This window comes from Miniopterus schreibersii, assembly GCF_964146895.1.
Source record: "Miniopterus schreibersii genome assembly, chromosome: 5".
Taxonomy (NCBI): Eukaryota; Metazoa; Chordata; class Mammalia; order Chiroptera; family Miniopteridae; genus Miniopterus; species Miniopterus schreibersii.
In genome coordinates this window covers 83,793,173-83,820,361 of record NC_138106.1, presented here as the reverse complement: position 1 = coordinate 83,820,361, position 27,189 = coordinate 83,793,173, and the positions used below count along the sequence as shown (strand labels likewise).

The 27,189-nt window shown below is 45.0% G+C and overlaps 1 protein-coding gene across 1 annotated transcript in view; it reads left to right on the top strand.

Annotated features, from left to right (window-relative positions):
- Window positions 1-1,670: 1,670 nt before the first annotated feature.
- GYG1 (glycogenin 1) overlaps window positions 1,671-27,189 on the top strand; it is a 33,024-nt gene continuing 7,505 nt past the window's right edge. The window contains exons 1-5 of the mRNA XM_081139232.1: window positions 1,671-1,819; window positions 3,878-4,013; window positions 6,118-6,292; window positions 6,552-6,714; window positions 16,150-16,276. Of these exons, the coding sequence (XP_080995358.1) occupies window positions 1,813-1,819; window positions 3,878-4,013; window positions 6,118-6,292; window positions 6,552-6,714; window positions 16,150-16,276 (608 nt within the window). The 5' untranslated portion in view covers window positions 1,671-1,812. The remainder of the gene's footprint in view (window positions 1,820-3,877; window positions 4,014-6,117; window positions 6,293-6,551; window positions 6,715-16,149; window positions 16,277-27,189) is intronic.

The window sequence follows — 27,189 nt, the reverse complement described above, 5'->3', positions numbered from 1 at the left end:
TAAATATGCATGAAACATGGGTAAGAAGGCTGTCGACCACTTTTACTTAAACACTCTGGGGGTGGGAAAGAGAGGACCTAATTCCTAAGGAAAGCTTCTGCTGTTCTAGTTGTCCTCACCTCTTAGCTTTGCCCTTTTGGCTCCAGCACCACACCTGGTGGAAGTCCAGCCAGACACTTAGGCTTCGAGCGGCAGATTGTTAAGGGTCACTGATGGCAGGAGGGTTCCTGGATGAAAGATGGCAACTTTACTTTTCCAGGTCCACCTATTGGTATGGAAGGGAGCAATTCAGACCTGGAGGCACCTGCCTTCTCCCCAGGAAGGTATCATTCAAGGATAGCCCTTATATTTCTTAAAGAGCTCCAACTCTCCTAAGCCTATAGGATTGAATAAGTGGAAACCCATCCATTGCACCTTTGCCCCCACATCCCCACTTCTTGCAAAGGTGGTTTATAGTCCAAGTAACCAGGAGGTCTTCCCTAGTAAATCAGTGGTCTCCATGCTATGGTGGGGTTGGGAGGAAGGGGAAGGAAGGACCAAGAGAGTCTCCTGGACAGTGATATTTAAAATGCTGGTTCTTGGGTTCCACACTTAAGATTCTGATTCAGGTTTGAGCTTAGGACCAAATAATTTGCATTTCAGAAAGTGCCCCAAGCGATTCTGATGTAGGAAACAGTGATATAATTGGTTTGAGAATAGCAATACTTGTGCATATAAATCACTTATTCTTAAGCATCTATTTTATGTTTTTAACTGATGCTGTCAACTCCCTGTTTGGCTTCCGTTCAGCATTTACTGAGCAACTATTATTTGCAGAGAACTGTGCTACTTGCTGCTCTCCTGGTGCCTTTGGGCTGTGTGGGAGGGCTGGGGAGAGGAGGAGGGTGTGATCACATTAGAGAGAGCTATTTCTCAACTTCCTAAAAAAAAAATTACAGATTCATCCTTCCATGATTTGTGAAACAGATTAACCTAAACAAGAACATTACCCAACCACAGTTACTGTCACTTACTAACCTTTTAGGGCACCAGTGTAGCGGAGATGTCATGGCCTTGCCATCGGGAGAGCCAGTTCTGTAAACCAAACGGCCACAGTTCAGATTGTACCTTTTCCACTTACCTGACATGACCACAGATTAGAAATTTAATTTTTCTGTGCCTCGGTTTCCTCCTCGGTAAAAATTAGGCTATAACACCTACCTCAGTGAGTTTCTATGAGGATTAAATGAAACACCTAAGTATCTCATTGATGTAGAGGGCCCCCAAAATCTAAATAATATGCTTAAAATTCATTCTATTTTTCTGTCAAAGCCACAAAACCATCATGAGAACAGTAAGAAATGCTTCCAGGGGCTGATCTGGAATTCCAGGTGGAAAGAGTGGCATTAAACTTCATGTGGAACTCAGATGAAATGCTACACCCGGGGTGAGCTGGTCATTCGTTCGTTTTTTGAGGTTCCCGAGCCCTTGGCCCCTTTGGGAGTTTGTCCAGCCGATGCCGCCGTCCGCCGGAAAGTCCGCATCCCGCCCGCGGCTCCGAGGGGCACCGGGGCGCGGCCCCGGGCAGGTGCCCGCGGCCGCAGCGCCGCAGCCGGGCCCGGGGCCGAGGGCGGGAGGCGGCGGGTCCCGCAGCCGCAGCCCCCGCCCCGCCCCGCCCCGCGGCCAGAGCGCGCGGCCCGCAGCGGGCGCCGGGAGCGTGCGCGGCCACGTGACCGCCGCTATAAGAGCGCTGCGGCCGGACGCTCGGCTCCCGCCGCGCCCGGCGTCTCGGCTCCAACCTGCGGCTGCGGCGCCGCCCGCCCCGGCAGCACCATGGCAGGTACGCGCCGCGCCGCGCCGCCCCGCGGGCCCGGCCCCGCCGCCTCCGCGCCCCCGGCCGGCAGTCCCCGGCGGGAGGACCGCCGCGAAGTTGCGGCCGGCAGCAGCCGGGCGTGGCGCGTCCCGCGTCAGCGCCGCCCGCCGCCCGGGGCCGCGGGGCGGGGCGGCGGCAGACCCTGGCCCCTGGCCCCTGGCCCCGCGGGAGCCCGTCCCTCGCGTCTCCGCGTCCTTCCTCCCGCTCTCGCCGGGAACGCCGGGCGGGCGGCGCCGCTGGTGCGGGGATGGGGGTGGGGAGCCCGGCCGGGCGCCTTCCCCAGCCGGGGGCGCGGCGGCCTCGGGGAGCCGCCCCCGCTGCCGTGGCTGGAACCTGCGGAGGGGCGCCGGCGGCCCGGCCCGGCTCCTGGGCCGCCCGCCCCGGCTCTGCGGTCACGCCGAGCCTATTTTTAGGCCTTCGGGGCCGGGTTTCGGGAGGCCGGGGCCGGGCGGCGGCGGGGCGCCGGCCCACTTGTTGCGAGGTGTCGGGGCCGCCGGGCGGAACCGCCCCGGGACGAGGCTCTGAGGTAACCGGTCCTCCCCGCGCTGTTGCGGCTGGTGGCGGGGCTGCTCCTGGGAGCAGTGAGCCGCGCGGACTCGGGCTGCCGGGTCTGTGGGGAGGCGCCTCCCACCCACGGTCCTGGGGCTCCTGCCCCTTCGTGGCGGGGGCGGGGGCCCGCGCTGCAGCCCCCGTTCCTCCGCATTTGTCGCGCCCCTGCCCCAGCCCGGAGTCACCCACACCCTTGCTGCCCGGGGCCCTGGAACCCCACCGCCCTCACCAAACTTTACTTCCGGATCCCCGGAATCTGCACCGCTTTTGAGTGGGAACATCTTTCACTGCGCCCCACATCGGGGACCCTTGGGGCAGACTGACATGTTGCCCGCTCACGGGGGGGTGGAAGGAACAAGTACCGAGGGTGATGGGCACGTCAGGGGACGGGCCGGCTGGGCCGCTGGGGGCCCTCCGGGGGTGGGAGCAGCGGCCTTCCTGGGCTGAATCGTGGGCTCGCGGGAAGAGAGCCCCGCGCCGCGGAGACGCCCTCGGTCCGAGGCGGGGCATGCGCCGCCCCGCAGACACCCCGCGCTTGCCTCTCGCCTCTCAATGGAGTTTCCACGGCCTCCTTCCCCCACATTGGAAAATGGGCAAAGGGAGAATGAGGAAACCTAAGACAGACAGTGACTTTGTGACAAAATGTCCCAACTCCCTGTTTGGGCCACAGTGACCCCAAGTGACCCCTGCCAGAGCGTGATCCTAAGTATCCTGTACTCTTGGGTGCCCACCAACCTACTGTCCTCAGAATCCCCTCAGAAAGAGTATGCCCCGGAATCGTGCCAGGGAAGGACGGGAATCCCAGTGCCCGCCGGGGGTCTTGGCAGGGTGGCCTTCGTGCAGCAGCAGAAGAATCGCGTTTGCCTTTGGTCCCAGCAATTGTGAGAGTGAGAGGGCAAGAGAGAATGAATATGTTGGGGGCAGGGGGCAGGGTAGGGCTTGCTTCTCCAAGGGAAAGAGGCACCTTTGCTAGAGCTCAGGAGGTGATTCCTGAGTCCATTTAACAGCCATTGGCCACTGTTTAGATAGCATTTAGGAGGCGAGGCCTCCCTGAGGTGACATTTGAACAGACACTCTTGAGGTGTAGTGGGTGGCCTTTGCTCCAGGTTGAGAAAACAGTATAAAAAGCCCTAGGCTTGGCAGAAATGTCAGCACCAGAATGAAGAATGTGGCCTCTGCTTGTTGGGGCGTTCTCAGTTGGGTTCGTTGGATTTGTGCTTGGCTGAAAATGTGGTGCCTTGCAGGAGAAACAGGAATTGCACTTGTTGATCGCTTCACCGCCACCTGTTAATTGCCCCAGGTTCATCCTCTGAGAGTTAAGCTAGTCTGAGAATTTAGCTTATCTGGGTTCTAAATTAGGGCAGGTTGGGAGAGGAACTGATTTTTGCCAAATTATCAGTTACAAAGGGTCCTGGGGTAGCTCTTTCAAGGTAGGACATTGTAATGAATGTGTGTGTTTTTTTTCCTTTTATTAAGATCAGGCCTTTGTGACACTGACCACAAACGATTCCTATGCCAAAGGAGCCCTGGTGCTGGGCTCATCTCTGAAACAGCACAGAACCACCAGGAGGCTGGCCGTGCTCACCACCCCTCAGGTCTCAGACTCTATGAGGTGAGGACTCCGCTGCTCTGTATGGTGGTGCTTGGACATCCCTCTCCCATTCCTGGCATCAGTGGGCACTGAGGCCATACCCTTTTCAGAGGTTGAGCACCAAGAGGGAGAAAGATGAGAGGTGCTGAGTGAAGGATTCCAGGGTCTGAAACCTCTGTCTAGCTTTTGGAAGATATGCCACCCAAGCTCCCTTCTGTGATGTGGTGGCCTGTCCTATGCTCTCACTGACTCTAAAGAGGAGTAGGACTCTTCCTTAGCAAGTCTTCTCAGGGTGATCTGAGTGCATTTCTGTCTAGGCATTCCCTTTATGTATCTCACTTCACGTGCACTCCTTTCCCAAAATGCAATAAGGGCTACTTGGTTTCCTGTTTCAAACCAGGGAAACCTCAGGTGACTTTGAAAGAAAATAGCAGTTTTCTCCACTGCCATTGACATTGGTAACCTAAAGATTTTATTTTACAAATTAATAGATAAGTATATTTGCCAAAGGACTTTCTGAATTTGGGGTTGTCCTAGGAGAGCATCCTGAGGGGCACAAGCTGCTGGTTGATTGGGTTAGTTCACTTTTATTTGTTGGAATTAAATTTTGAAGTATCTGAATGAATTACCTAGTTCCTCATACTAACTTTAAAAATATCTGGGCACACTAGCAGCTCGGTATTTATTTTTGCATTCTTATATCCCTCTTAGAAATTGAAAACACCTTTTTAGTGACTTTTTTCAAGATATGTGAGCACATGCCAAGGACCTCTGAAAGGAGAATATATGTTTGTATGTCTACATCTACGTACATGTACACAAGCAGCCTTATTTCTAATGGGTAATTTAGGAAAATGCCAAAAAGTTTATCTCTTAGCCCTGGCAGGTATGGTTCAGTTGGTTAGATCATCAACCTGTACATCAAAAGGTTGTGGGTTCAATTCCCAGTCAGAGCACATACCTAGGTTGTGGTTTCAATCCCCAGTTGGGGTGCATATGGGAGGCAACCAGTTGCTTTTTCTCTTTCACATTAATGCTTCTCTATTTATCTCCCTCACTCTCTAAAAATCAATTAAAAACAACATAGCCTTGGGTGAGGATGTTTTTTAAAAAGTTTATCTCCTAATGTGTATGTCCTAATTTGATGTCTATTTAGTGAGGATGTGTATAAGAAGACAGATGTACTCTTAGTTTCCCTGCCTCCCCAGCACCCCACGCACCCCTGCACCTTTACTGTGGTAAATGGTGCCACTGACCATTTCTTTTCAAAAAGATCAAGTTTACTGTGTGAACTAGAACATATTTTTGTACAGCTCTGGAGACAGATAGTACAACACCAGTTGTGTTCTGCATGTCTGATATAAACTTTCAGTGATGATCTGTCTTTATCATGTTTTAACTTAGGTTGGGTTTTGTATCTTACCTAAGTAGACTCCCCTTACCCAGCTCAAAATTGCTTCGAAAAATAAATCTTCAGTTAATTGGGGCATGGAGAAGTGTACTTCACAAACCAAAGTGAGTCTCTCTTTATGCCAGGAGTGCTAAGCACATAATAAATGCTGGTTATATTCTATTCTAAGAAATGGCCACCGAATAACCAAGCCCTTTCACTTCTTTTGGGACACACAGATTCAGGCAGTTCTCTGTCAACTTCTTTAGCAAAAGTGATTAGTTACAGGCTTCATTGCAGACATTATATGTACTTCACTCAGCATCATTTGTAAAAATATGCAGTAGTCAGAATCAGGTCTAATAAGATATTGTTAAGTAGGCTGTTGCGAAGATGTACTCTTAGCACATGTGAGTCACTTCTATAAGCTGTTTCCATGGTTTGTCTGGTATTCAGCGGTACAGTAAAAAATAGAAATTTCTTTAATAATGTCTTAAGACAAGTGCTTCATGCTCGCCATAAGCAGTTCTTATTATTTTAGTGAAGTTACCTACAGATGCGAATTAACATAATTTGTCCTGAAGTAAATTAGGACATATTTAAGAGATTGTGCTGTGCCAAAGTCACAGATTACTCTACTAATGCATGGGTAGGCCAATAAGAATACAGCCGTACGTTAGATGCCACTTATTCTGAAAAGTTGCTAACCACTGTTTTTGACTTTTATTTTGACAGGAAAGTTTTAGAGACAGTCTTTGATGAAGTCATCACGGTAGACGTTTTGGACAGTGGTGATTCTGCTCATCTTACCTTAATGAAGAGGCCTGAGTTGGGTGTTACGTTAACTAAACTCCACTGCTGGTCACTTACACAGTATTCAAAATGTGTGTTCATGGATGCAGATACTCTGGTGAGTGTGGCTTTGATGGCTAAAAAGCTGTATATTGCAGCTGGGATCAGTTAGACATTAGAGGAAGGCTGCCAAGACTTGACTGTCAAGTTCAGGTTAAAATAAGTGTCAGGTGATGAAGGAGAGCAGGCCCAGGCCGCCTTACAGGTGTCATCTGCATGGTTAAGACCAGCAACAGATTACATCTTTTGTGTTGGAGGACTTAGAGAGACCTTAAGAACATTTCTGTAATGCTTTCTCTCCCCCCTCTTTGAATCAGGTCCTAGCAAATATTGATGATCTTTTTGAGAGAGAAGAATTGTCGGCAGCACCAGACCCAGGGTGGCCTGACTGCTTCAATTCCGGAGTCTTTGTGTATCAGCCTTCGGTGGAAACATACAGTCAGCTGCTACATGTTGCTTCCGAGCAAGGTAGTTTTGATGGTATGTATCTGTTATCTTTATATCTGATAAGCTGTTAGTTAACTTCTAGGAGCTGGTCTTCTCAGGGATATAGTTGCTAAGGTTCCTTTTGCCTAGAACACAGCATTACATGAGGTATAGCAAGCCTTTTATGTTGTGTACTTTTGGAAATACTAGTCTGTGTTCCTGTGTGTACATGCATCTTTTTTCTATAGGTACATACAAGTAACCTAACTTAGGACAGGCAGTTTACAGACTTGCCTTTAATTGCTTTTCCTGTGTCTAAATTAGAGTATGATAAATGAACCACGATTATTCAAGAATTCAAAAGACTGAGACAAAAAACTTTAACAACTATCTTTAAACCTGAGTAAACCTATGTGCAAGACCTAACAGGATCAAGTGTTTTTCCATGGAAATTGGAGGCATAAACCCAATAATTTGGCTCTACCCCCTTAGGAGACATTAAAAAAAAAAGATAGAAAGTTTACATGAATAATCTTTGTCTCCATATTTTCATTCTCTATAAGGCTTTGCATCAGATAGAGTGGTATCTGCAAGGCCAAAGAGCAATTCATTGGCAAAGTCAGCATCCATTTTCCATAATGTATAAGTGTATCTGTAGCGATATATAGACAGAAAAGTTCTGACTACTTGTGATTTAGGGCCTCACATCCTTTGGCGAATTTTGATCACATGAATTAGTAGATATGCTTCCATTTCAGGACAGTGTCTGAAATAAATAATAAGCTGGCTTTTTTTTTAACAACAAAACCATACGCAACAAGACAAAACTAGCAGTTAAAATGCAAAAGCAGCTTTTTAAAAATTAATGTTGATGAACCTTTTGAATAAAGGGAAGACCCAGTGTATCTAGGAAGGACATGCCTAGGGAGAATCCCCTCTCAGCAGTGACTCACTGTCAGATACATGGCAAAGGCCCAGGCCAGGAATGCTGCTGGGCTAGGCCAGAGCCTGAGCTGTGCAGCAGACCAAACCCTGGCGGGGGGCTTCTGTCCTCCCTTCCCCTTCCCTCGAGCAGACCAGAGATTTTCAGTGAGTAGATCTTTTGAAAATAGCAGAAACAGCCTTCTTCATGGATATAAGTTTCAGACCTGGGTGCAGATATAAGGATTCATTTCCATTTACTAGTTATAAATCTAAAAATCAGAATCTAAAATTTAATCTTTCTAAATTAAAAGATTAATAGTTTGACTGAAGTTAAGAGATTGGAAGTTAAAACATTTTAAGTAATATATGACACAAATTGGGATTTTGATGATGCTGTTCACTGAAATTGAATTATGTTTAGTTATTTGAGAATTTGGAATATGCAGCTATTTGAAATGTTATTGAAAAAACTAGGGAAGTTTAAGTCTCAGTCTTGTTTCACTATTTGGCTAGTTTATATTCTATGCCAGTAGTTCTCAACCTGAGGTGATTTGGCCCCCCAAGGAATGTTGGCAATGTCTGGAGACATTTTTGGTTTTCATGGCTGAGTGGGGAAGATGCTCCTGACATCTAGTGAGCAGAGGTCAGATGTGCTGCCGAATGTCCTACAATGTACAGGACAGCCCACACTGCAAAGAGTTATCCCACCTAATATGTCAGTAACGTGAAGGTTGAGAAACTGCTCTATGCCAGGACGTTACATGTTCCAAAACAGCAGAACTATCTGGACTGTAATAAATGGCAGCATCTAACATTAATCAGTCTTAAGTAAGAAGTAATGTGTTGAGTGTTTATGGTGGTCAGGGCCAAGTATAACTTCTTCACTTGACTGACTCATTTTTTAGTTCCTATTTTCCTTTCATATAAGGAATGAAAGTTGTATTAGTATTTGAATTCAAAACATGTATCCTTATATCTACTGCTTATACTAAAAGTTACCTTTGCATAAAAGGAAGATAAGAGTATTTTTAGCAGAAGTCCACTGTTTGTCTTAACCTTCCTGTAAGAGCATAGCTTTCTTCACCTCCTCTCATTGAATTTGAAGGAAGTAGTGTAATCCTGCCAGAAATTCAGTATAAAGTCTGAATTCCAGTAAGCAAATCACATTCTAAAGTAGACCCAGTGGCCTGAAATCCACTTGATTGTAAGAGAGCATAAAGAGAATTCTGTTCTAATGTAGAAGAATGTTAGATGGTGGTGTTTGGAGAGGAGTGGATACCAGGCAGTAGTGTGCCATGGTGACAGTTTTAGAATGTAAACTAATTACCTGGTAGAGATCAACCTGGATTGTCTACCTTGTTCTAAAATCAAGAGGTGCTAGAGGAGTAGATGAATTTGTTAAGATGTATGGACATACCCTGGCCGGTGTTTCTCAGTGGTTAGAGTGTCAGCCTGCATGCTGAAGGGTCTCTGTTTCAATGCCTGGTCAAAGGCACATACCCCAGTCAGGGTGCGTGTGGGAGGCAACCAGTTGATATGTCTCTCTCACACTGATGTTTCTCTCTGCCCCTCCCCTACTCTCCCCCACACACTCTGAAAAACAATGGAAAGAATATTCTCAGTTGAGGATTAAGAGAAATAAAAAAAGTAGGGGTGTGTAAAAAATGTTCAACTAGAGAACACTTTTTGCTTTTACAGCCAGAATCTGGACCCACAGCGAGGTTTCCTCTGTGCCTGCAGCACTCTTCCTTCAGTAGCATGGCTTCCAGCAGCTGGCCTTTTGGAAGGGGTTCCATACACTAGCTCTTTGATGGTGAGGGGTTGAATTTTCTCTAGTAACAGAACTGCTTAATTGACAAAGTTGAAAATTTAACTATGCAGATGGGAACTTATAGTTATTCTCAATGTGTTGTTTAAGTTCAGAAGAATAAAATAGTAGCTTTTAAATGCAAGGTGGTTTTCGATTGATATGTTGATTAGCTTTACTCATCAGAGAAAGTTTCCTCCATGCTTCAGGAGGCTGCTCCTCTCTGGAGGGGTTTACAGTAGTCCTCCCTTATCCATGTTTTGCTTCTGTGGTTTCAGTTTTCTGTGGTCAATCACAGTCCAAAAATATTAAACATGGAAAATTCCAGAAATAAACAATTTATAAGGTGTAAATTGCACGCCATTCTGAGTAGCATGATGAAATCTCATGCTGTCTTGCTCCATCCTGAATCATCCCTTTCTCCAGCATTCACATGTTGTATACACTCCCCGCCTGTTAGTCACTTAGTATCCATCTTGGTTATCAGATCAACTCTCCGGATTATCACTGTGCTGGTGTTCAAGTCACCCTTATTTTACTTAATAACAGCCCCAAAGCACAAGAGTAGTGATGCTGGCAATTCAGAAATACCAAAGAGGAGCCGTAAAGTATATGTGTATGTGTGTGTATGTGTGTGTGGGTGCGGGAAAAAACAACATATGGGGTTTGGTACTATTTGCAGTTTCAGGCATCCACTCTTGGTCTTGGAATGTATCGCCTGCAGATTAGGGGGACTATTATACTATCTTATTGAATTCATACCTGTGTGACATAAAGACTTATTTGACTTACACTTAATATTAATAAAACATTTCTTTGTAAGCTGCATTCTTTTTAATGGCAATAACCTTGCTGTGCCTCAGGTGTTCCATACAGTGCCCAGTTTTGTTTAGGTGTTATGCCGCAGGCGAGACAAACATTTTCAGATGTTTCCTTTCACTGTACCGTACATTTTCTAATATCCACAGGTATCTGTCCAGCCCCTCTCCCTCCCCCAGTTTTCCTGAACAGGGTGCTTAATCCCCAGGATTTTTAGACTGATATTAAAGAAAACTGGTTTGCACATAACTGTATCTCAGTCTGAATATCTTGCAAGTCTTGCTTAATTTCTTGCAAATAGTCAACAAAAACTGATAGGGCCTGGTGACCACTGACAAGTCACACAGGCTGCTGATGGCTGAGCATTTGCAGCTGTTTCCACTGCTCTTCTAATGGGAAAGAATGTGGCTGTCGTTCTCTAATCACTGGTCCTCAATCACACCCACCCCCATCACCACCTCTGGTCAAGAGAATAATCCTAATATGGCAAATGGTGCTGGGTACCTTGACTTCTTTCCTCCCAGATACCTGGAACATTAGAATTTAGAGCCAGTGACTACATACCCAATTCATGGCTGGCTGGCATCTAATTTCCCACAGTGAGGTGTCTAAGTTCCTCTACTGTTGTTTGTATTTGCAAACTGTCTTGCCACTTACTTCACATCTGAAGTTACATGTTTCCTGAAAGTTGAGCAATAGCTGTTGTGAAACAAATGTAAACTAACATTTTATAAAATGTTAGTTTACAAGATAAGGTTAACTTCAGGACTTGTTAGCAGTAAGAGGGAGAGAGAGAGATCATGATATCTTAGATACTAATCAGCAATTCTGTCTCCATACACTCAGGTGCAATGAAACTGATGCACTTGATGCTTAATTGGAAGAAAGCAGTCTGAATGCGACTTGAGGTTTATTTTATTTTCTCCTATGACTGTAATGTATCTAAATTAAGGGTGCTTATACACTTGAAGACAAGAGTTTAGTGCTTGAGAATTGCTGTCAAATTTCTAAAAACCTAAAAAGAGCAATTCATATTTTCCAATTTATTGTTTTCTTAAAAAAAAGTCTTGGGATTCATTTTAATTACTGTAACCTAAATACCCTAAACTTTTTATTGGAGTAATACAATTTTGGTCTATGGTTGAATTTTCAAAAGTTTAGGAGAGAATAAGTTGGTGATAGAATATTAGATACGGTTTTACTTTCAGCAGAATCCAGGCTCTGCTGTGAGTTCATTACACGTGTGTGTTCCACGTTCTAATGCTAAGTGGTCACCGAGACTCTTAAATTGTAAGATCTGTTTTTTTCTGTGCTTGGAGATGTAGTAAATGAGGAGAGTACAATAAGGTTTCAAAATGATTTTTAACAGAACAGGTTTGGTACTAAGTTCTGTTAAGTGCAAAATTGACCCCAGTTCCACTTTTCCTAATCTTTGTAGTTAGGCTTCAAACTGAACCTGCCCAAAAAAGGAATGAAGGGAAAAGGTATTTCCAGATAGTACTAGTACAAATCAAATGAGCTCAGAAACTGAAGTCCACCTCACTTGGTTTTCTGCCTGGATAGATTCATCCTTGATAGCTGCCTGTGGTAGGCTTGTCTCAGCTGCCCAAACACTAGGCTGCCCATGGCCTTTAGGGTGTTTCATCAATTGCTTTGAAAATTACTCTGTTCTCTTGCATTTGTCATTGAGTTGATAATTTGGCTAATCAGTATATTGAGTCAGTAAAGTTGAAAAGCAAAAGTTAAAACGTAATAGCAAAATAAGTGAGCACACACAAGTTTTTTCTTAAGAGCTATTTTTATCTCATTGTACCCATGAGTATTTTTTTAACTTAGCCATCTGTTTGTCTCTAGCCTTATAACCAGCAGAGATGGTCAACCTCGTGAGAAACAGAGGGAGGGAGGGACTAAAGCGTTACATGTGTACGGGCTCTTGTGCTCATCATTTTGCTTACTTTTTCACATATTTTTCACTAGTCCTATGAGGTAGTCATCCATTTGTTCACTCATTAATGTATCCAGTTAACAGATATTCGAGGGCCTGCTATGTAGCTAGTACTGGGTACCTGATGTCCTTAGGGTTCAGGACAGCAGCTTGCCCAGTGCCCAGAGCTGGTGGCAGAACCATGTCTGAACCACAGACTTCCTCAACTCTGTGGCTGAGTTGTATGTGTAGGTTTTTTCCTTTTCTCGCAGTTATCCCATACTGCAACATGCACAAAAATATATCCTGCGAATGATACAAATCTTTTTAAAGATGAATGTCTTAAAATTCACTTCTCTGAGAGAGCAGCTAACATATTTCACATTTTGCAGATGAAGAAATGGAGACTTAAATCGTCTGTCTCTACAGCCACAATAAATTAAATCTTTCCCTCTGAGCCACAGTATTTAGCAGTACTTTGTCTTTTTAAATCAGTAGCACAGTTGATAGTCTTGTATTGTTTTATGGGTCTGGAAATATTCTTGGAAATACACTCTTGCCTGCATTTCTATAGTCCATTTATTCAGTATTTCAAAAATTACTTTAGCTTCTAATCTGGGCAAGATGCTAATTTTAAGGGCCAGGAATAGGCTGGCAAAAAACAGACTTTATTGCTGCCTCTCTAAAGCTTATAGCTTATGAGCTTTTATACTTAACAACTAATTACACAATTAATTATGTAATTATGAATCTGATAAGTTCAGGGTGCTAAGGGAATCTAGACCAGGAAGACCTGCCTTAGACTGAGAAAGTGAAAATTAAGCCAAGAATAAATGTTTTCTTGAGTTTATATAACTAATTAATAATAGGTTATTAAGAATCCTTTTTTGCCCTGGCTGGGTAGCGCGGTTGGTTGGAGCATCATCCTGTGCACTGAAAAAAGGTGGTGGGTTCTATTCCTAGTCAGGGCACATACCTAGGTTGCTGGTTCAACAGGAGGCAGCCAATTAATGTTTCTCACATCGTTGTTTGTGGTTTTTCTTCTCTCTCCCTCCACCCCTTCCTCTCGCTAAAATCAATAAGCATATTCTTGGTGAGGATTAAAAAAAATAATCTTTTTTTAAGATGGAAAAAAAAAGCTAGAACATAAAATGGTAAAAAAAATCCATTATTTTTTACTTAAGTGAGTGGAGGCCAGTGAGATGCAGTGATGCTAGGCCCAAGCTCTGAATGCCTGGATTTGCCTGGGGTTAATCTGGTGACCCTCAGTAAACTTCAGAGATTCCCCATTCACAAGTTAATTTCGTTGTCCTTGCCATATCGCTCTAGGCAGGGGTGATGGTGCCAGCCAAGTGTATCGTGGGGAGTGGGTGCTAAGCAGGGAGCCACATTTTCTTGCCAGCATTTGTGATATCTCTATTATAATATTAAGCGTATTTTACTGTAGATTATTTTCTTGATATCTGCCCCTCTGCCCCCTTAATAGGTTGGGAACTACTTGAGAGCTGGAACATATCTTATTCATCTTGTTATGTACAGTGTCTACACCTAATGTATGTAACTCAGACATTTTCTATAGAAATGACATTTCTGAGAGTTACATTCTCTGACATAACAAAATAAAAAAGGAGACATTCTCTAAAAGACTCTAGACCAGGGGTGGGGAACCTTTTTTCTTCAAGGGCCATTTGGATATTTATAATATCACTCCTGGGCCATACAAAGTTATCAGCTTAAACGTTAGCCTGCTATATTTGGTTAACATTTAATTGCCCCTAATGTGATGGCTGGAATTGCTGGTCTGGTGAGGCCTTTGCAGGGCCAGACTTAATGATTTTGCTGGCCATACCTGCAAGCCAGATGGCCAGATATTCCCCACCCCTACTCTAGACCATTGCTTTTCAAATTTTAATATACAAGCAAACTACCTGGGGATTTAAATGTGAATTCTGATTCTGTAGGTCTGGGTGGGGCTTAATATTCTGCAATTCTCTTAAGCTCTCAGGTGATGCCCATGCTGCTGGAACCTGCACCACACTTTGAGTAGCATGATTCTAGGGGGAACGTTCCTGTGGCTGAAATACTGGGGTTCATGTTTAAATAAGAATTGACCCACCCTTCCTGCTCTCCACAGCAGGCAAGCCAGCTGCCAACAAACTGTGGAAGAGCACTCAGACTGCGCAAGCACTAAGCAAGGGCACAAATTTAAGAGAGAGTACTCGGTGCCGTTTCTGTCTTATAGAACAATAGGTCCATTTTCTGACAATGCTGTAATATGTCCATGGCAACCAGGTTCATGACATGGTCAAAAGACCTGGAAAATACCAAGTGGTTGTAGATTTTTACTAGCACTTGGGCAGCCTGGTGGAAGGATATTACAGGATCAGGTATTTGCTTTTGTTTGCAAGATGGGTGCCACGTGTTCCTTATTCCACATCCTTGCTCTCTCCCATCTGTGTCACCACACCCTGGCCTGCTGGATCACAGCTGGCAGCATGCCTGCTAATCATGTTTGTCGGTGCTGAGATGGTTGAGATTAAGAATGTCTGAACCTGTCAGAATAAATAAGGTTGCCTCTTGAATTTGACTGGAACGGGTGTTTGTAGTGGAAATCCAGCAGTCTTCATGGCATCCTTATGTGTTTAGTAGCACAGCCGTGCTTAGATTTTCATATTGCTTTGAACTGTGCTCTAGTTTAGGGACTTCTAAAGAGAGGATATGGATAACACCACACATAGATTTTTCTGATGAAGCTAGAACATTTGTCTGACTGAGATGGGGAGTTGTACATTTGGAAAAAGATGGTTAGAGTGCTAAATTTAAAAATTACTTAAGCCACAGACTTCTAGGTGGTGGTTAACTATTTTTAATTCACAGCTTTTGGCTGAAAGGTGACCCTTTATCACATAATGAGAACAGTGGCCTTGGAAGTTTCATTATCTGTAGTGACCTGGAGGAAAGGTCCCTGTTGAGAGATTAAGGTTTTGTGAATTGAATGGGCACCATTGATCATAAGTCTCCCACCCTGCCTTTTCCACTTCATGCTTGTATCCTGTTCCAGCAGTGCTTCTCAGCTCTGCTGTGGCACATGGCTGTTTGTAAGGTACCCGAGGGTGAATGGAAAGGGCCTTTGGTGCCCAGAGGCAGCCAGCCTGGGCTCTGAGGGATCAGCAGCTCTGCTCGTGTTTCCCAGGCTTACCCCATCGGATTGGGCATTTCTCTTTTACAACTGCTATGCTGACCTCCATGGACTTCTAGAAGGATTTTTTCACTACATTACATGTAGATAGTAGTTTAAGTAGAATTGTTTAACAAAGGTCTTACAGTGTGGCATAAGAAAACAAGAAGTGAAAAAAATATGATACCAATTTTACAAAGTTCACAAACCAGCAAAACTCTGTAGTCCCCCTCTACAGACCATCTCCCAGGTCTTCCTTCGATAGCTTCATGTTCCTGCCCACCACAGGTACTTGGTGTGTGCCGTCTCTTCTGCCTAGCCTTCCCTCGACCTGCATTTGTCAAGTACTCCTGTGCACTCCTCAGAGCTTGACGTCAATACAGGTCCTCGTGGAAGCCTTCCCTGATCCATCAGACAAGATCTTGAGCCACTTCCATGTGCACTCATGGTTCCCTGTGGTTTCCTTCACTGCCCTCCTCCCCATTTCTGATGGTGTTTATTGATTCTTGGTTTGCTGATATCAGTACCCCGACCTCCATCCCTCCCAAACCCTGGTGAAGGTGATGACCACGTCTCTGTTAACCATTGACTCTGCAGTGCCTGGTACAGTGTCTGGCACACCGTAGCTGCTCAGTAAAATATATGTTGAAATAATGAGTTAACTCAGAGACATGGCCACCCCCTAAAATGTCCTTAGTAGGCTTAACATGGAATTTCTTATTTTAAAAATGGAATCAGTACCTGTTTTTAAAGGTCTAGGCATATATTCCTATAAAATTATTGAACTGTCCTTGAAGTCTGTGACTTTAATTTGCTTTTGTTTTGTTTTTCTTTCAGGTGGGGACCAGGGTTTACTGAACATGTTTTTTAGCAGCTGGGCAACAACAGATATCAGAAAACACCTGCCATTTATTTATAATCTAAGCAGCATTTCTATATACTCCTACCTCCCAGCATTTAAAGCGTAAGTGGGAACCGTTTCATTGTTGGGGATGGTGAGAGCAGGGGAATGGGTTTAAGATTTTGGGATTCATTGTCAGCCTGAGGGCAATAGCAGGTGGGAAACTTTGAGGGAAGTCTTTCTCTCACAAGAAGCATGGCTGTGCTGGGGAGGGGCACTGATGTCATCGATCACTTTCTGCTTAGAATAACCTTCAGGGCACTCAGCTGCCTTATGGGAAAAAGGTCCCATCGGTTGCTGGGGTGCCTGGACCTCTGATAAACCATCTGTATGTCATGGTCAAGAACACAGACTGGGTGCAGACCCCACTTCTGCCTCAGGCTAGCTGCTGAGGTTCCCTTCATCTGTAAGTGAGGGTGTTAACAGCTCCCTCCATGTGGTGCTGGGGATTAAGCAAGATGCTAACAGCGGTGTGGTGTCATGGCCGAGAACAGGGCTGTGGGTTGGACTCCCTCAGTTCACATCCTGGAGTAGCCATTTTCTGAATGGTTAGTGGTGACTGAACTTGTAGTTTAGCAGAAGCTGCATGTCTCTACCTCAGTGTCCCATAGAGGTTACCGTGAACAGTAATCGAGGTGGGTGGAACAGGGCCTGGCCTACCCTGAGCACTCCGTGAGCATTGGGTGATGAGTCCTTTCTGTTTGTGGGGTGGGAGAGCATCAGAGTAATCTCTTTCTGCCTCCCCTGCCGCTACCTGCTGTTGTATGGTTTAGGCTGTACCGCAGTTCCCCGTATGCAGACCAGGAGGAAAGTTATACCTGCCTCAAGGGGTTGTCCTGAAGATGACTTGAGTTTAGTCACATCAAGTGTTCAGTGGATACCTGTTATTTTTGGCAGCGTGCTTGTTTGGCACTGTCCCTGGTGCTGTTCTAACTCAACTAATGCAGCCAGGTTGCAGCAGTTGTCTCACTCTGAGTGCCTGGGCCCTGTCCTTTAGCCTCTGACTCATTTGTGTTGAACCAGGATGATGATTCAGGTTTCCTGAGCAGGGGCCAAGCTGTCAGGTGGATTCTGAGATGTAGCCATGAGTAGCAGAGCTCCCATTGAGCTGGGCTTGGCTCTCCAATGTCTGTCCCACGTGGCATTCCTGAGTGAGCAGAAAACAAAGGGCCTTTCACTCTTCCTAGTTCACTATCCAAAGTCCTCTCTGTGAGTCTTGCATACAGTAATGAGCATGTTTAGACTTTTGTGGCAGAAATGTTTCCTTTTCTTTTCTGGGCAGACTCTGTCGCATCCCCCAGATATGGGTTATAAGTATCTTGTGTTCTTTCCTCCCTAACTGTTCTCTTGGCATGTGTCTCCAACATATTTCAGCCTCTTGACTCTCTTCCCTTTCTAGCACAAAACAGGCAAACTCTCAAACACACCAACTGTGGTTTGAGGAAAGCAAACAGAATGGGATTCACCATCAAGGGATGAAATGGGAGAAGCATTATTTGCCTCTCAGTCCTTGGCCTTATAAAGTAAAAACCTGTCTTGCTTGACACTGTGGGCCTGATTCTTTTTAATCCATACTGCCTCATAACCTTGCCAGTTTCAACACTGTCCCTGCAAACCATGATAGCTGATCCCCAGAAGTGACTATGTCTGTAATAGGGCAATGGCTTAATTTGACTAGATTCAGCTAAGCAAGAAATGAGAGTATGAAGGAGAAGGAATCATTAATAGCGTGAGCAGCTCTACCTACCATCCCACTCAGTTCTGCACAGTGAGCACAAGTCCTGGGATGAATATGTGGGAACATGGGGATCTGACATCCTGCCAATTGGTCTCACTTCTCAGTCAGGGTCATCCTAGCGTTTGAAGAATCGTGGTTTTCATGTAACGCAGCCCCCAGTGCCTAGCAACTATTTCCCCTGTGCTCATTGAGAGTCCATCTGATTTTCATCTTACTGCCAAAGATGAGCACACTATCTCTTTCAGTGACAGACACTAGTCTCATTTGTTTTATTTGAGAAAGAAAAACAAAAAGCAGGTGGAGCACAGTTAGTTTTCAGGGGGAAGATAAGCTTGTTTGCTAGAACCTTGGCCCCTCTTTCAAGAATCCAGTTTAATATCTCCTAAATGAATATCTCAGAAAAATAGTTTGAGATCTAAGTTACCAAAATGGTTAGGATGGTTCCGTCTTCCTGGCTCAACAAATAAGTGCTCATTTTTAGAAATCTCCTTAGTGTATCGGCGTAATCATAGGGTGACACACTGGGGAACTTGGGAGCAGCTCCACGTTAGCCAGACGTCAGTTGGCCTGTGGCCTGGCAAGAGTTAGTGCCGCATCCCTGCAGCTCACCCCTGGGGGTGTCAGCTCTAGGGTCCTGTAATAAGACTGCTTGGAGCAATGCCTTCTCTTACCCCATTGCCACCTGTTTAGGAATGTTGAAACCAGATCAGAGAACTTGTTTTCCTCTCCCCTCTGCCAGAAAATGTTTTTGGTGGGGTTTTTTTTGTTTGTTTTTTGTGTTGTTTTTTGCAGAGACCCATCTCTAAAGCCATCTTTCCTTACATTTTTTTCTTACAATTAAGAAGGGCTGAAAATTCAGGCAGATAGTCATATTCCTTTTTTGTTTCAAATTCTTGTAAAATTGTAGCCTGAATCTTTTAAGCTGAAATAGACTATCCTGAACATTCAAGTCATTATAGATACACCCCAAAGAGCCCTGTGGGCCTCTGGGAGCTCAGCACAAATTAAGATCCCACTGCTGGGCTCAGAATAACCGTGATAGTCTCCAAGACTGAGCAGCCCCATGGTTGGCTGGCCTTCCTAGCACAGCAAGCAGGGTGATGGCAGGTAGAATGAGAAACCTTGGAGTGGTTTAGAGCAACTTGGGCTTCATGGAAGGAGTGGAGAACTTGTCTTACCAGCTCCAAGCAGCCATGTGCCATGAGACCACCATGGAAGTATTAGATGCCCAGAACCTTTGAGCTTTGGATGGATAGCTGAGATTTGAATGAATACTCAAACATATCTTTTGAAAAACAAAATTAGTAATATTTCCTGTAACAGAAGATCCTCTTTAACATGGCATAATTTGAGAACAAAATTGCTTGGTTTAGTAATTTTTAAGTTAATTTGTAATGTATGCATTGAGAAACAAGTTCATAAATGCACTTTTTACTGAAATAATATTTTTGAAAGTGCCGAGCATAATGTTTGGGAAATAGCAGGCTTTAGGTCAATATTAGTTTCCTTTAAATGTTCTCCATCTAGAGGGCCAGTTTATTTTATCTGTGTAGCATAGAATTTGGCTTGTGCGTAGCACTAGAGAAATTCTTTTCAGTCTTTTTAGAATTAGTCATATAGTTCCATTTTAGGACTCTATGGTACCCACTGGCTGAAAGCTGTGTGCATCTCGCTATGCTGTATAAACAGGCCCAAAGCAAAGGTAAAGAACTCTCTGGCATTGTTTCAAACTGCCACACCAATTAATTGGTCAAATTGATTTACTCAAAAGCTTGATCTACCAAATAATTTCCAAAGAAACATTTTCCCTTACTTTTTCACTTGAGTTTAGATGTGATCTGGCCAAGTGTCCGAACTAGGTCTAGAAACCTGAAAGATTTCTTTCTATTTGTTCACTGCTTTAACCTTCCTAAGGATATTTATATCCATTACTTCTTTTTTCAGGAATGTGGTTTATTCACTAAGATTTTATCAAAACTCTTTAAATCAATGTTTCCAAACATGAAATTGAACTTTAGTGTACTGAGTTCTGTTGTTCTAGTGCATTTCTGATTGGAATGGGTTTCTGAGCCCCGAGATCTGCTTGGCTCCAGCTCTCCTCGAGATTGCTGTCATTTGTTCAGAAAGCCATAGCCTTTCTGTGTTCATTCCTTCTCTCTCTCCCACCTCTACACCTAAAACCCTGAGGCACTGTCATTTGGGTCATTCTTTCTTCTTCAGCCATCTGTTCGTCTGCTCACCATTTATCAGCAGGCCTGGAACATGAAGAGGGTGTCACACATTCTGCTCATGGGGGCTGTGAAGATGAGCGAGGGAGCTGGCGTCTCATCGCCCTAGCCACTGCCAAGGTGTGCAGTTTCCTTTACATCACGTGGCACGGGCTGGGGTTTCAGTTTTGAAGGAAAATCAAGTGGAGAGTGCATGGATGTCTTGTTTGTCCTTTCTGGGCATTGGTGATGCTTGTTGGGCCCAGATGTTCATTTCTGGTCGTCTGACTTCATATTTAAGTGTTTATTGCTTTCAGATGATCTGTCCTCAAGTCTCACCTCTGCCTGTTCTGCTCTCCTACCCTGGTCCTCATCACCAAGGGAAAGCCTGACAGTAGGCAAAAAGGGCACAAGGAATAATATAGCATGGGCAGGAGTCTGAGAAGTGCCTTCTCAATAGGAGAGGGAGCTCCTGGGATTGAGTGTCATAAGTACCCTCCTCCGAGCTCTCAGCCTGGTGAGCTGCAGACTGATTGTCCCACAGATATGTTGTCCCTCTCACATAGGTTTGTTTATTTTTTCTAAGTTGTCAGTGCTTAAAAATTAGGGAATTTCATATGAATCGCAGATTTCCAGCTTCTTATGAAAAAGTCAGATATTCAAGGGAATTTGGGAGAAAGATGTCAAAGATGACTGTTACAGGTTTGGGGCCTAAGCAGCCAGAACAAAGGAGTTGCCATCTCCTGCGATGGGACAGACTGTGGGTGAAGCAGGTTTGTGGGCAGGGATTGCTAGAGATGTATTGAGTGTATTGAGTTGGAGGTGCATATTGAACATCCTGGTGAAAATGTGGAATGAGTAAGGTGTAAGAGTTGGGAGTTGAGGAGAGAGGTCTGGTGGGACACAGCTATAGGAGCTGTCAGCATATAAGTGATATTTATAGCCATGGGACATGGTGATGTAACCGGAAGAGTGATTTTGATGGGAAAGCCCTGAAGACTGAGCCCTGAGGCAGGAGAATGAGGAGGAGCAGGGACCAGAGTCAGAATAACACAGCAGGAGAAGCCCAGCAAAGTGAGGTGCTGCACAGGCCAAGCAAGGAACCCTGTGAGGGAGGAGAGGCGTGATGCATCCATGTCAGGCTGTGACAGGTCAGATAGAGGACAGCTGAGAGCTGGCACCGGGCCTAGAATGCGGTGGTTCCTGGTGCCTTTGGCAGGAGCCCCTCTGGTGGAGTAGAGGGGTAGAGGAGAGAGCCGCCTGAATCGGTCCCAGAGAATGGAGAATGGGAGACCCTGAACGTAGATAACTCTGCTGGCAATTCCTTTAAAGGGAGCAGGGAAATGGGTTGGTAGCTGGATGGGGATGGAGGATCCAGAAAAGGTGGTGGTGTTTGTAAAGATGGTAGAAGTTGTATGTTTGTGTGTTGATGGCAGTGATCAAGGAGGGAGAGAAACACTAATGGTGCAGAAAATTGAAGAAAGACTTGCTGGAGCGATGTCCTAAGTTGGTGAAAGGGAACTTGTCCTCGTGCACAGTGGAGAGTTCGGCTTCAGATAAGACTGGGACAATACTGTGCAGGAAGGCAGAGTGTGTTGGTTAAGTGAGAGAATGAACGAATGAATGAATGGGTCGGCAGCCAGCCAGTATGGAAATGACATACTATACCCAGGAAAGTCTGGTGGCCTGGCCTCCTTTGTGAAGAGGCCAGCTTCTGGTAGGTGGTGTAGATAACTAGGTCCTAGTCTAGGTTATAAAAGTCTGGGTTCGAGGACTGATGTTCTGACTACCAGAGCATGATTGGGAGACTTATTTAGCTTGAAAGGCAAGGAAAAATTGGGTGTATCCCTGGTGGCCACAGTTGTTTGCTGGGAAGCAACTGTCTTCTAGTAATGAGACCATGCACTTGCTCCTGATCCCCCATCCCAACCCACCTGGTCCACTCCTCCTCAGCACAACCAGCCCAGCCCTTGGGCACTTGGGTTTATGACTCTTGATTTAGACTAAGTGGTAAGAGGAGGCATTTTTTGATGAAAGTGTGTGATAGTCGGTCTAAGGAAGGTCCCGGAGTGGCCATGCAGCAGAGAGCATGTGGCACTGAAGTGGGTGCAAAGTGGCCTATCCTGCCACCACACTTCCCAGAGAAGGTCGCATGAGCTGAGAGCTGTTTCCTCTCAGTACCTAATTGAATGCTGCACATACAAAGCTTCACACTAACTCACTTCTGTGTGCACTGTTGTGGATTAGTTCCTTTTCTGTTCTGAACAGTTCTGTAGTCTTGCCTACATGTTACCAGCTGCATTTCTCAACTGCTAACTAGTCATGAAAATTCTGTCTGCTCTTTGGTAACATCAGGTCACTGGGATTATGCTAACGGCTAACATAAGCAGGATTGTTGCTGGCTTGGGTTAAGACTGTGTCTTGTGATCTGGATGTCTCTTTTGAGATCTGGACTGGTTAAAATTAGAACACTTATTTTAAGAGATGCATGAAAGCTGAGACAAATCCCCACTGCTGGGTCAGAGTGAAAGCTTCTCAGCAATTTGGAGACAATTATGCTATGTTTCCTCCTTTTCATTGTTCCTGGCTGGTATTTTGGTGGATAAATCAGGCCATGAGTCAGTGCACCTCCTGGTTATCCTTGTTCTGTGCCGAGGTTAGTTGAGATGAAATTCTGCCATCAACATTTCCTTTCTTATTGATCAGTTGTTTTGCTTTTAGCCAGGCAACATAAGTTCCCACAGGTACTTGATTGTTGCCTTTGATGAGAGAGAATGCCAGAAAAATACATTGGGTTACCCTTCTGTAAGAAATACTCCCATATTTGTATTTAGGCTAAAATATTCTTTTAAGTAAGAAGTAATTTCCTCTTATACTTAGAATCTGTGCTCTTATTTTATTTTGACATGGTTATTTTGGATTTCCATAAATGATTGAAGAGTAAATTGATTAAAATAATAGAAAATGATTTTTTAAAACATTCCTCGGGCAACATGATTGAGACATAAAATGATTATATGAAATTTACATATAGTTAATTAAACCTCTAGGTTCAAAATCAGCGTTTGATACCTTTTGCTCATCATGTTTGCAAACAAAGTGTTTTATTATGAAAGCTAAGAGAGCCTTTGCTGTGTAAACACTGTTCTGTTTATGTAGTTAGTACATAGTTACGCAGTTCTAACTGTGTCACTCACACTCTTCATATAAGGTAGCCAGTGTCAGGCCTGCCAGTACCCCTATGTTTCAAGGAATCTCCAGCGGTGACTGCCTTATGCAAAACCTCAGAGTCTGTCTCAGCTCCCCTCCCACCTTCTTGAGCCTTGTTTCCCATTTAGTAGCTGCCTCACTTCTCACCCTTACCCACTCTCACCCTCAAAAGGCCCTCGTGGGCTGGCCTAAACCTCCCATGTTCAGTGATTCACCCAGGCCCTTTCCAGAGTCCTTGCTCCAAAGCTCAGTTTCTTCCCACCCCTATTCATTTCCAGAGATCTGTTTGGTGTGTGGCAGTGATGGCTCCATTCCTCAAAAAAGAGATCCCAACTCTTACTGCCAAGAAATAGAGCTGACACAGGCCAAACCAGAAGCACCCGAGGCTGGCCCATGGTTGCTATGTGTCCCAGCACCTTCTTCTCACGCATCTCTGCAGTCACACCCCTGGGTCCTCATGAGTGCTTTCTGGTCTGTACCTCAATTTCCTGACCCCAAATTCCCTGACCCCCAATCAGTTTTTCAGAAAGCCTACTCATGTCATGTATTTTGTGATTCGTTTTGTTGCTGAAGTCTGGGCAGCTGCTGGGAGGGTACCTCACACTGTGCAGCCTTCCAACTCCTGCTCAGCCCTCTTCTTCCCCTATCATGCTAGCAGCCAGCGAATTCCTCACCTGTGCTCGGGAAGGGCAGTTCCGCCATTAAGGCCTTAGTTTCTATGTCAAACAGGCTTATTAAGAACTTTCTTAAAACCAGGACTGCCCTGTCTGTGAAAGGACTGTCCAGTGTATACAGTTTTTTACATTGTTGGGGTAGAATGGGTAAAGAAGGTAATTTTGAGAAAGGAGGGTCCTCCCTTGGGCCCCAGAGGGCAACACTGATTTAGCATTAAAGTGATGCTGAAGACCATGGATTCATGAAGGTGGAACCCAGGCCTGAGCCACAGTAAAATGCAGGGTGTGAACTGTCCCGAAATGGCGTTCCTGTTGACATGCAGGGGATGATGGGCCACATGAGAAGATGTCTAACCAGCATGCAGCTGGTGTTCGGGGAGGCTGCAGAAGTCCCTGAGCCCCTGGGGGTGCAGACGGAGCCTGAGGCCTAGGTGAGCAGTCCTGTCCCCAGCAGAGACTGAGCAGCCTCACTGTGTAGGGTTTGCAGCATCGCAGTGGCATCTCGGGGGCTTGGACCAGGTGCTTCCTCTGCATGAGTTCTGAAGGCCAGTTCACAGAGTGAGGTGCTGCAGAGGCGCCTCCCGAGACCTTGCCCTGCACCGTGCACTTAGGGAAGCACCGTCCATTCCTTGTTCTTGTTCCTTCCCCTTCCTCTAAACTTTGAGAACAGTCTTCCTTCAGACAGTGCTAACTTGGTTCCTTTGTAGCTTTCTTTCCTGTTGGTTATGTTCTGTTGCTCTGTCCAGTGACTATATTTGGGATATTTTCAGAATTCATTAGGCGTACTTTTTCCATCTTTCAGATTGACCATCGGTAGGTAGGGAGTTAATCCATGGAGTAACAAAGTCACCTTCCATGTCCTTGTAATTCTGGGAGTGCCTTGTAATAGCAGCCTCGTTGTGGTTAAGAGTCTTGGCTTTGGAGCCAGACGGCCTGAGTGGACTCCAGCTCTGTCACTCCCAGCCGTGTGATCCTAGACAAGTTACTTCAAGCTCCAGTTTCCTCAGAGCTGTTGGGGAGATTATGTGAGGCCAGTCATGCAAATGTTAACAGCGCCTGGCACACGTGCTCAGTCTACAGGCGAGCAGAAGTGGGTGTACAGTGGTGAGAAGCAAAACACAGTTTATTCTTTTATTATTAATTATTGTGTTATGGTCCATATGAACAACTGTAAGCCTCCTTTTGCCCTGCCCTGTATGCTAGCTTTTACTGTACTACTGCTTAATTATTTGTGAAGTGTCAAGGAGAGCAGATTAGAAAGGAATAGAGTTTATTCTACATTCATGTTTTAATTTAGTGGGTGTTTCTACCTCTCATGTCCTGGCTGCATATATGTTGGGTCTGAGCAAATCGTGGGTGTAGACTTCCAGGTCCGTTAAGACAGGAGGAGCAGACAAGTGCTCTCATTCCAGGTAAGACCTTGAGTCAGGAAGAGTGCATGTCCAAGGTGAGGGAGCACCTTGCTTTCACCTGTGCATTGTCTGGTTTCAGCCTAAGGGTTAGTATTGCTGGGATGGGTTCCCCATCGTCATTGGACATTTGGTGAAGGCAGTTGTCGTAATCCTGCCTACCTTCCCTGGCCTGGTCCTCCTGCTTCTGCAGGAAGCCGCTTCTGGAAATGCCCGCCACTGCCCTAATGTCAGCATGGCCCTGGTGGCCCTGCCTTGTTGCCCCACTTGTGCTGCCGTTTATTATTTTGTCGATGATTCAGCTCCCTGTTTGTACAAAAGCCTCTTGGGACCACGCATGGAGCTTAGTGCCTTACACAGACCCGATTTGAACGTTATTATTTGTCCGTTTAAAAACAAAATTGCAAGTACATGTGTGAGTGTGAGTGAGCGTGTGTGTGTAAAATACTCTTGTGTATATAAAGAGCTTGCTTGGGGGTGTCAGATGTCCACTTCATTTTCAGAAGTGCACGGGAGGAAATTGACAACAGGCTCTTTTTATTGCAGAGTTTGGAGCAGCAGCATGGTAGGATGGGGAGAGTTCAGGCTTAAGAGAGACAGAACTGTGCCACATGCCATCTCTGCCACTTAATAGCTGTCTGGCTCTGGGCAGCTCACTGCTAGGAGCCTCCATTAACACTTTCGTAAAATCTACCTGCAGGAATGTTATTCACAGTCATTTCCTTACATAATTTGGGCCCCAAACATAGTAAACTCTCAGATAATGACAGCTATATAACAGGTCTCCAACATTAAAAAAATAAACTTTAGGAGATAGGAAAGGTTACATAGACAGAGTTTGCATTGTTTTGATCTGTATGTTATGATCAGATCCTTTGGTTGCCTATAGAATAAATCCACTAAAATCTAACACACAATCCCAGCACTCAGCAGGGACCTTTCGCCATCAAAGCTTCCTCCTTGGCTCTAGCTGGAGGACATTTGGTCAGGCATGTACACCTATCTCATAGCTGCCACCTCTCACTAGAATTCCCTGTGTAACCCCCCAGCTCCTATTGTAAAGTTGTGCAGACTTCAGATCACATCCACCTTAGCACCTCTGCCCCCGTGCACTGAGCCTTCAGTAACCTCCTGTCCCTAATTCCTGGAGTCCTCACTCTCCCCGTTCCGGCACCTGTTGTATTCGCCTTCGTCATTATTTGGTTTTTAGATTCATAGGTTTCCTCCAAGCCAGACTAGGACCACTCTTAATTCTTATTGTGAAATATAGTATGTATATCAAAGAATATACAAAAAAAGTGCCATTTTTTAAAATACCCACCACCCAACTTAAGAATGGAACACAACCAGAACCCTAGAAGCTCCTTTTTTGCCCCTTTCCCATCACAGCTTCCCTCTCTGCCAGAGAACCAGTATCATGAAATTTATATTGATTACCGCCTTCTACTCTCAACTTTTTTGTTGTTGTGCCCTTATGTAAGTGGATTCATTTGTATTCCTATTTGAATTTTTTTTTCAGCATATTTAAAAAAATTCATTTTCCTTACCATATTGTATTCCATGATATGAATAAACCAGAAGTTATCCTTTAAAAAAAATAGAATGTGAAGGACCAGGTCATGTAAGTTGGACTTTATTACATAGGATAGGCACAGAGAGCCACTTAAGGTTTAAAGTGAAGGAGTGATACTTGCTTTGGAAGTTGCATGAAGGAAATATCTTTGGCTAATTTTTTGGC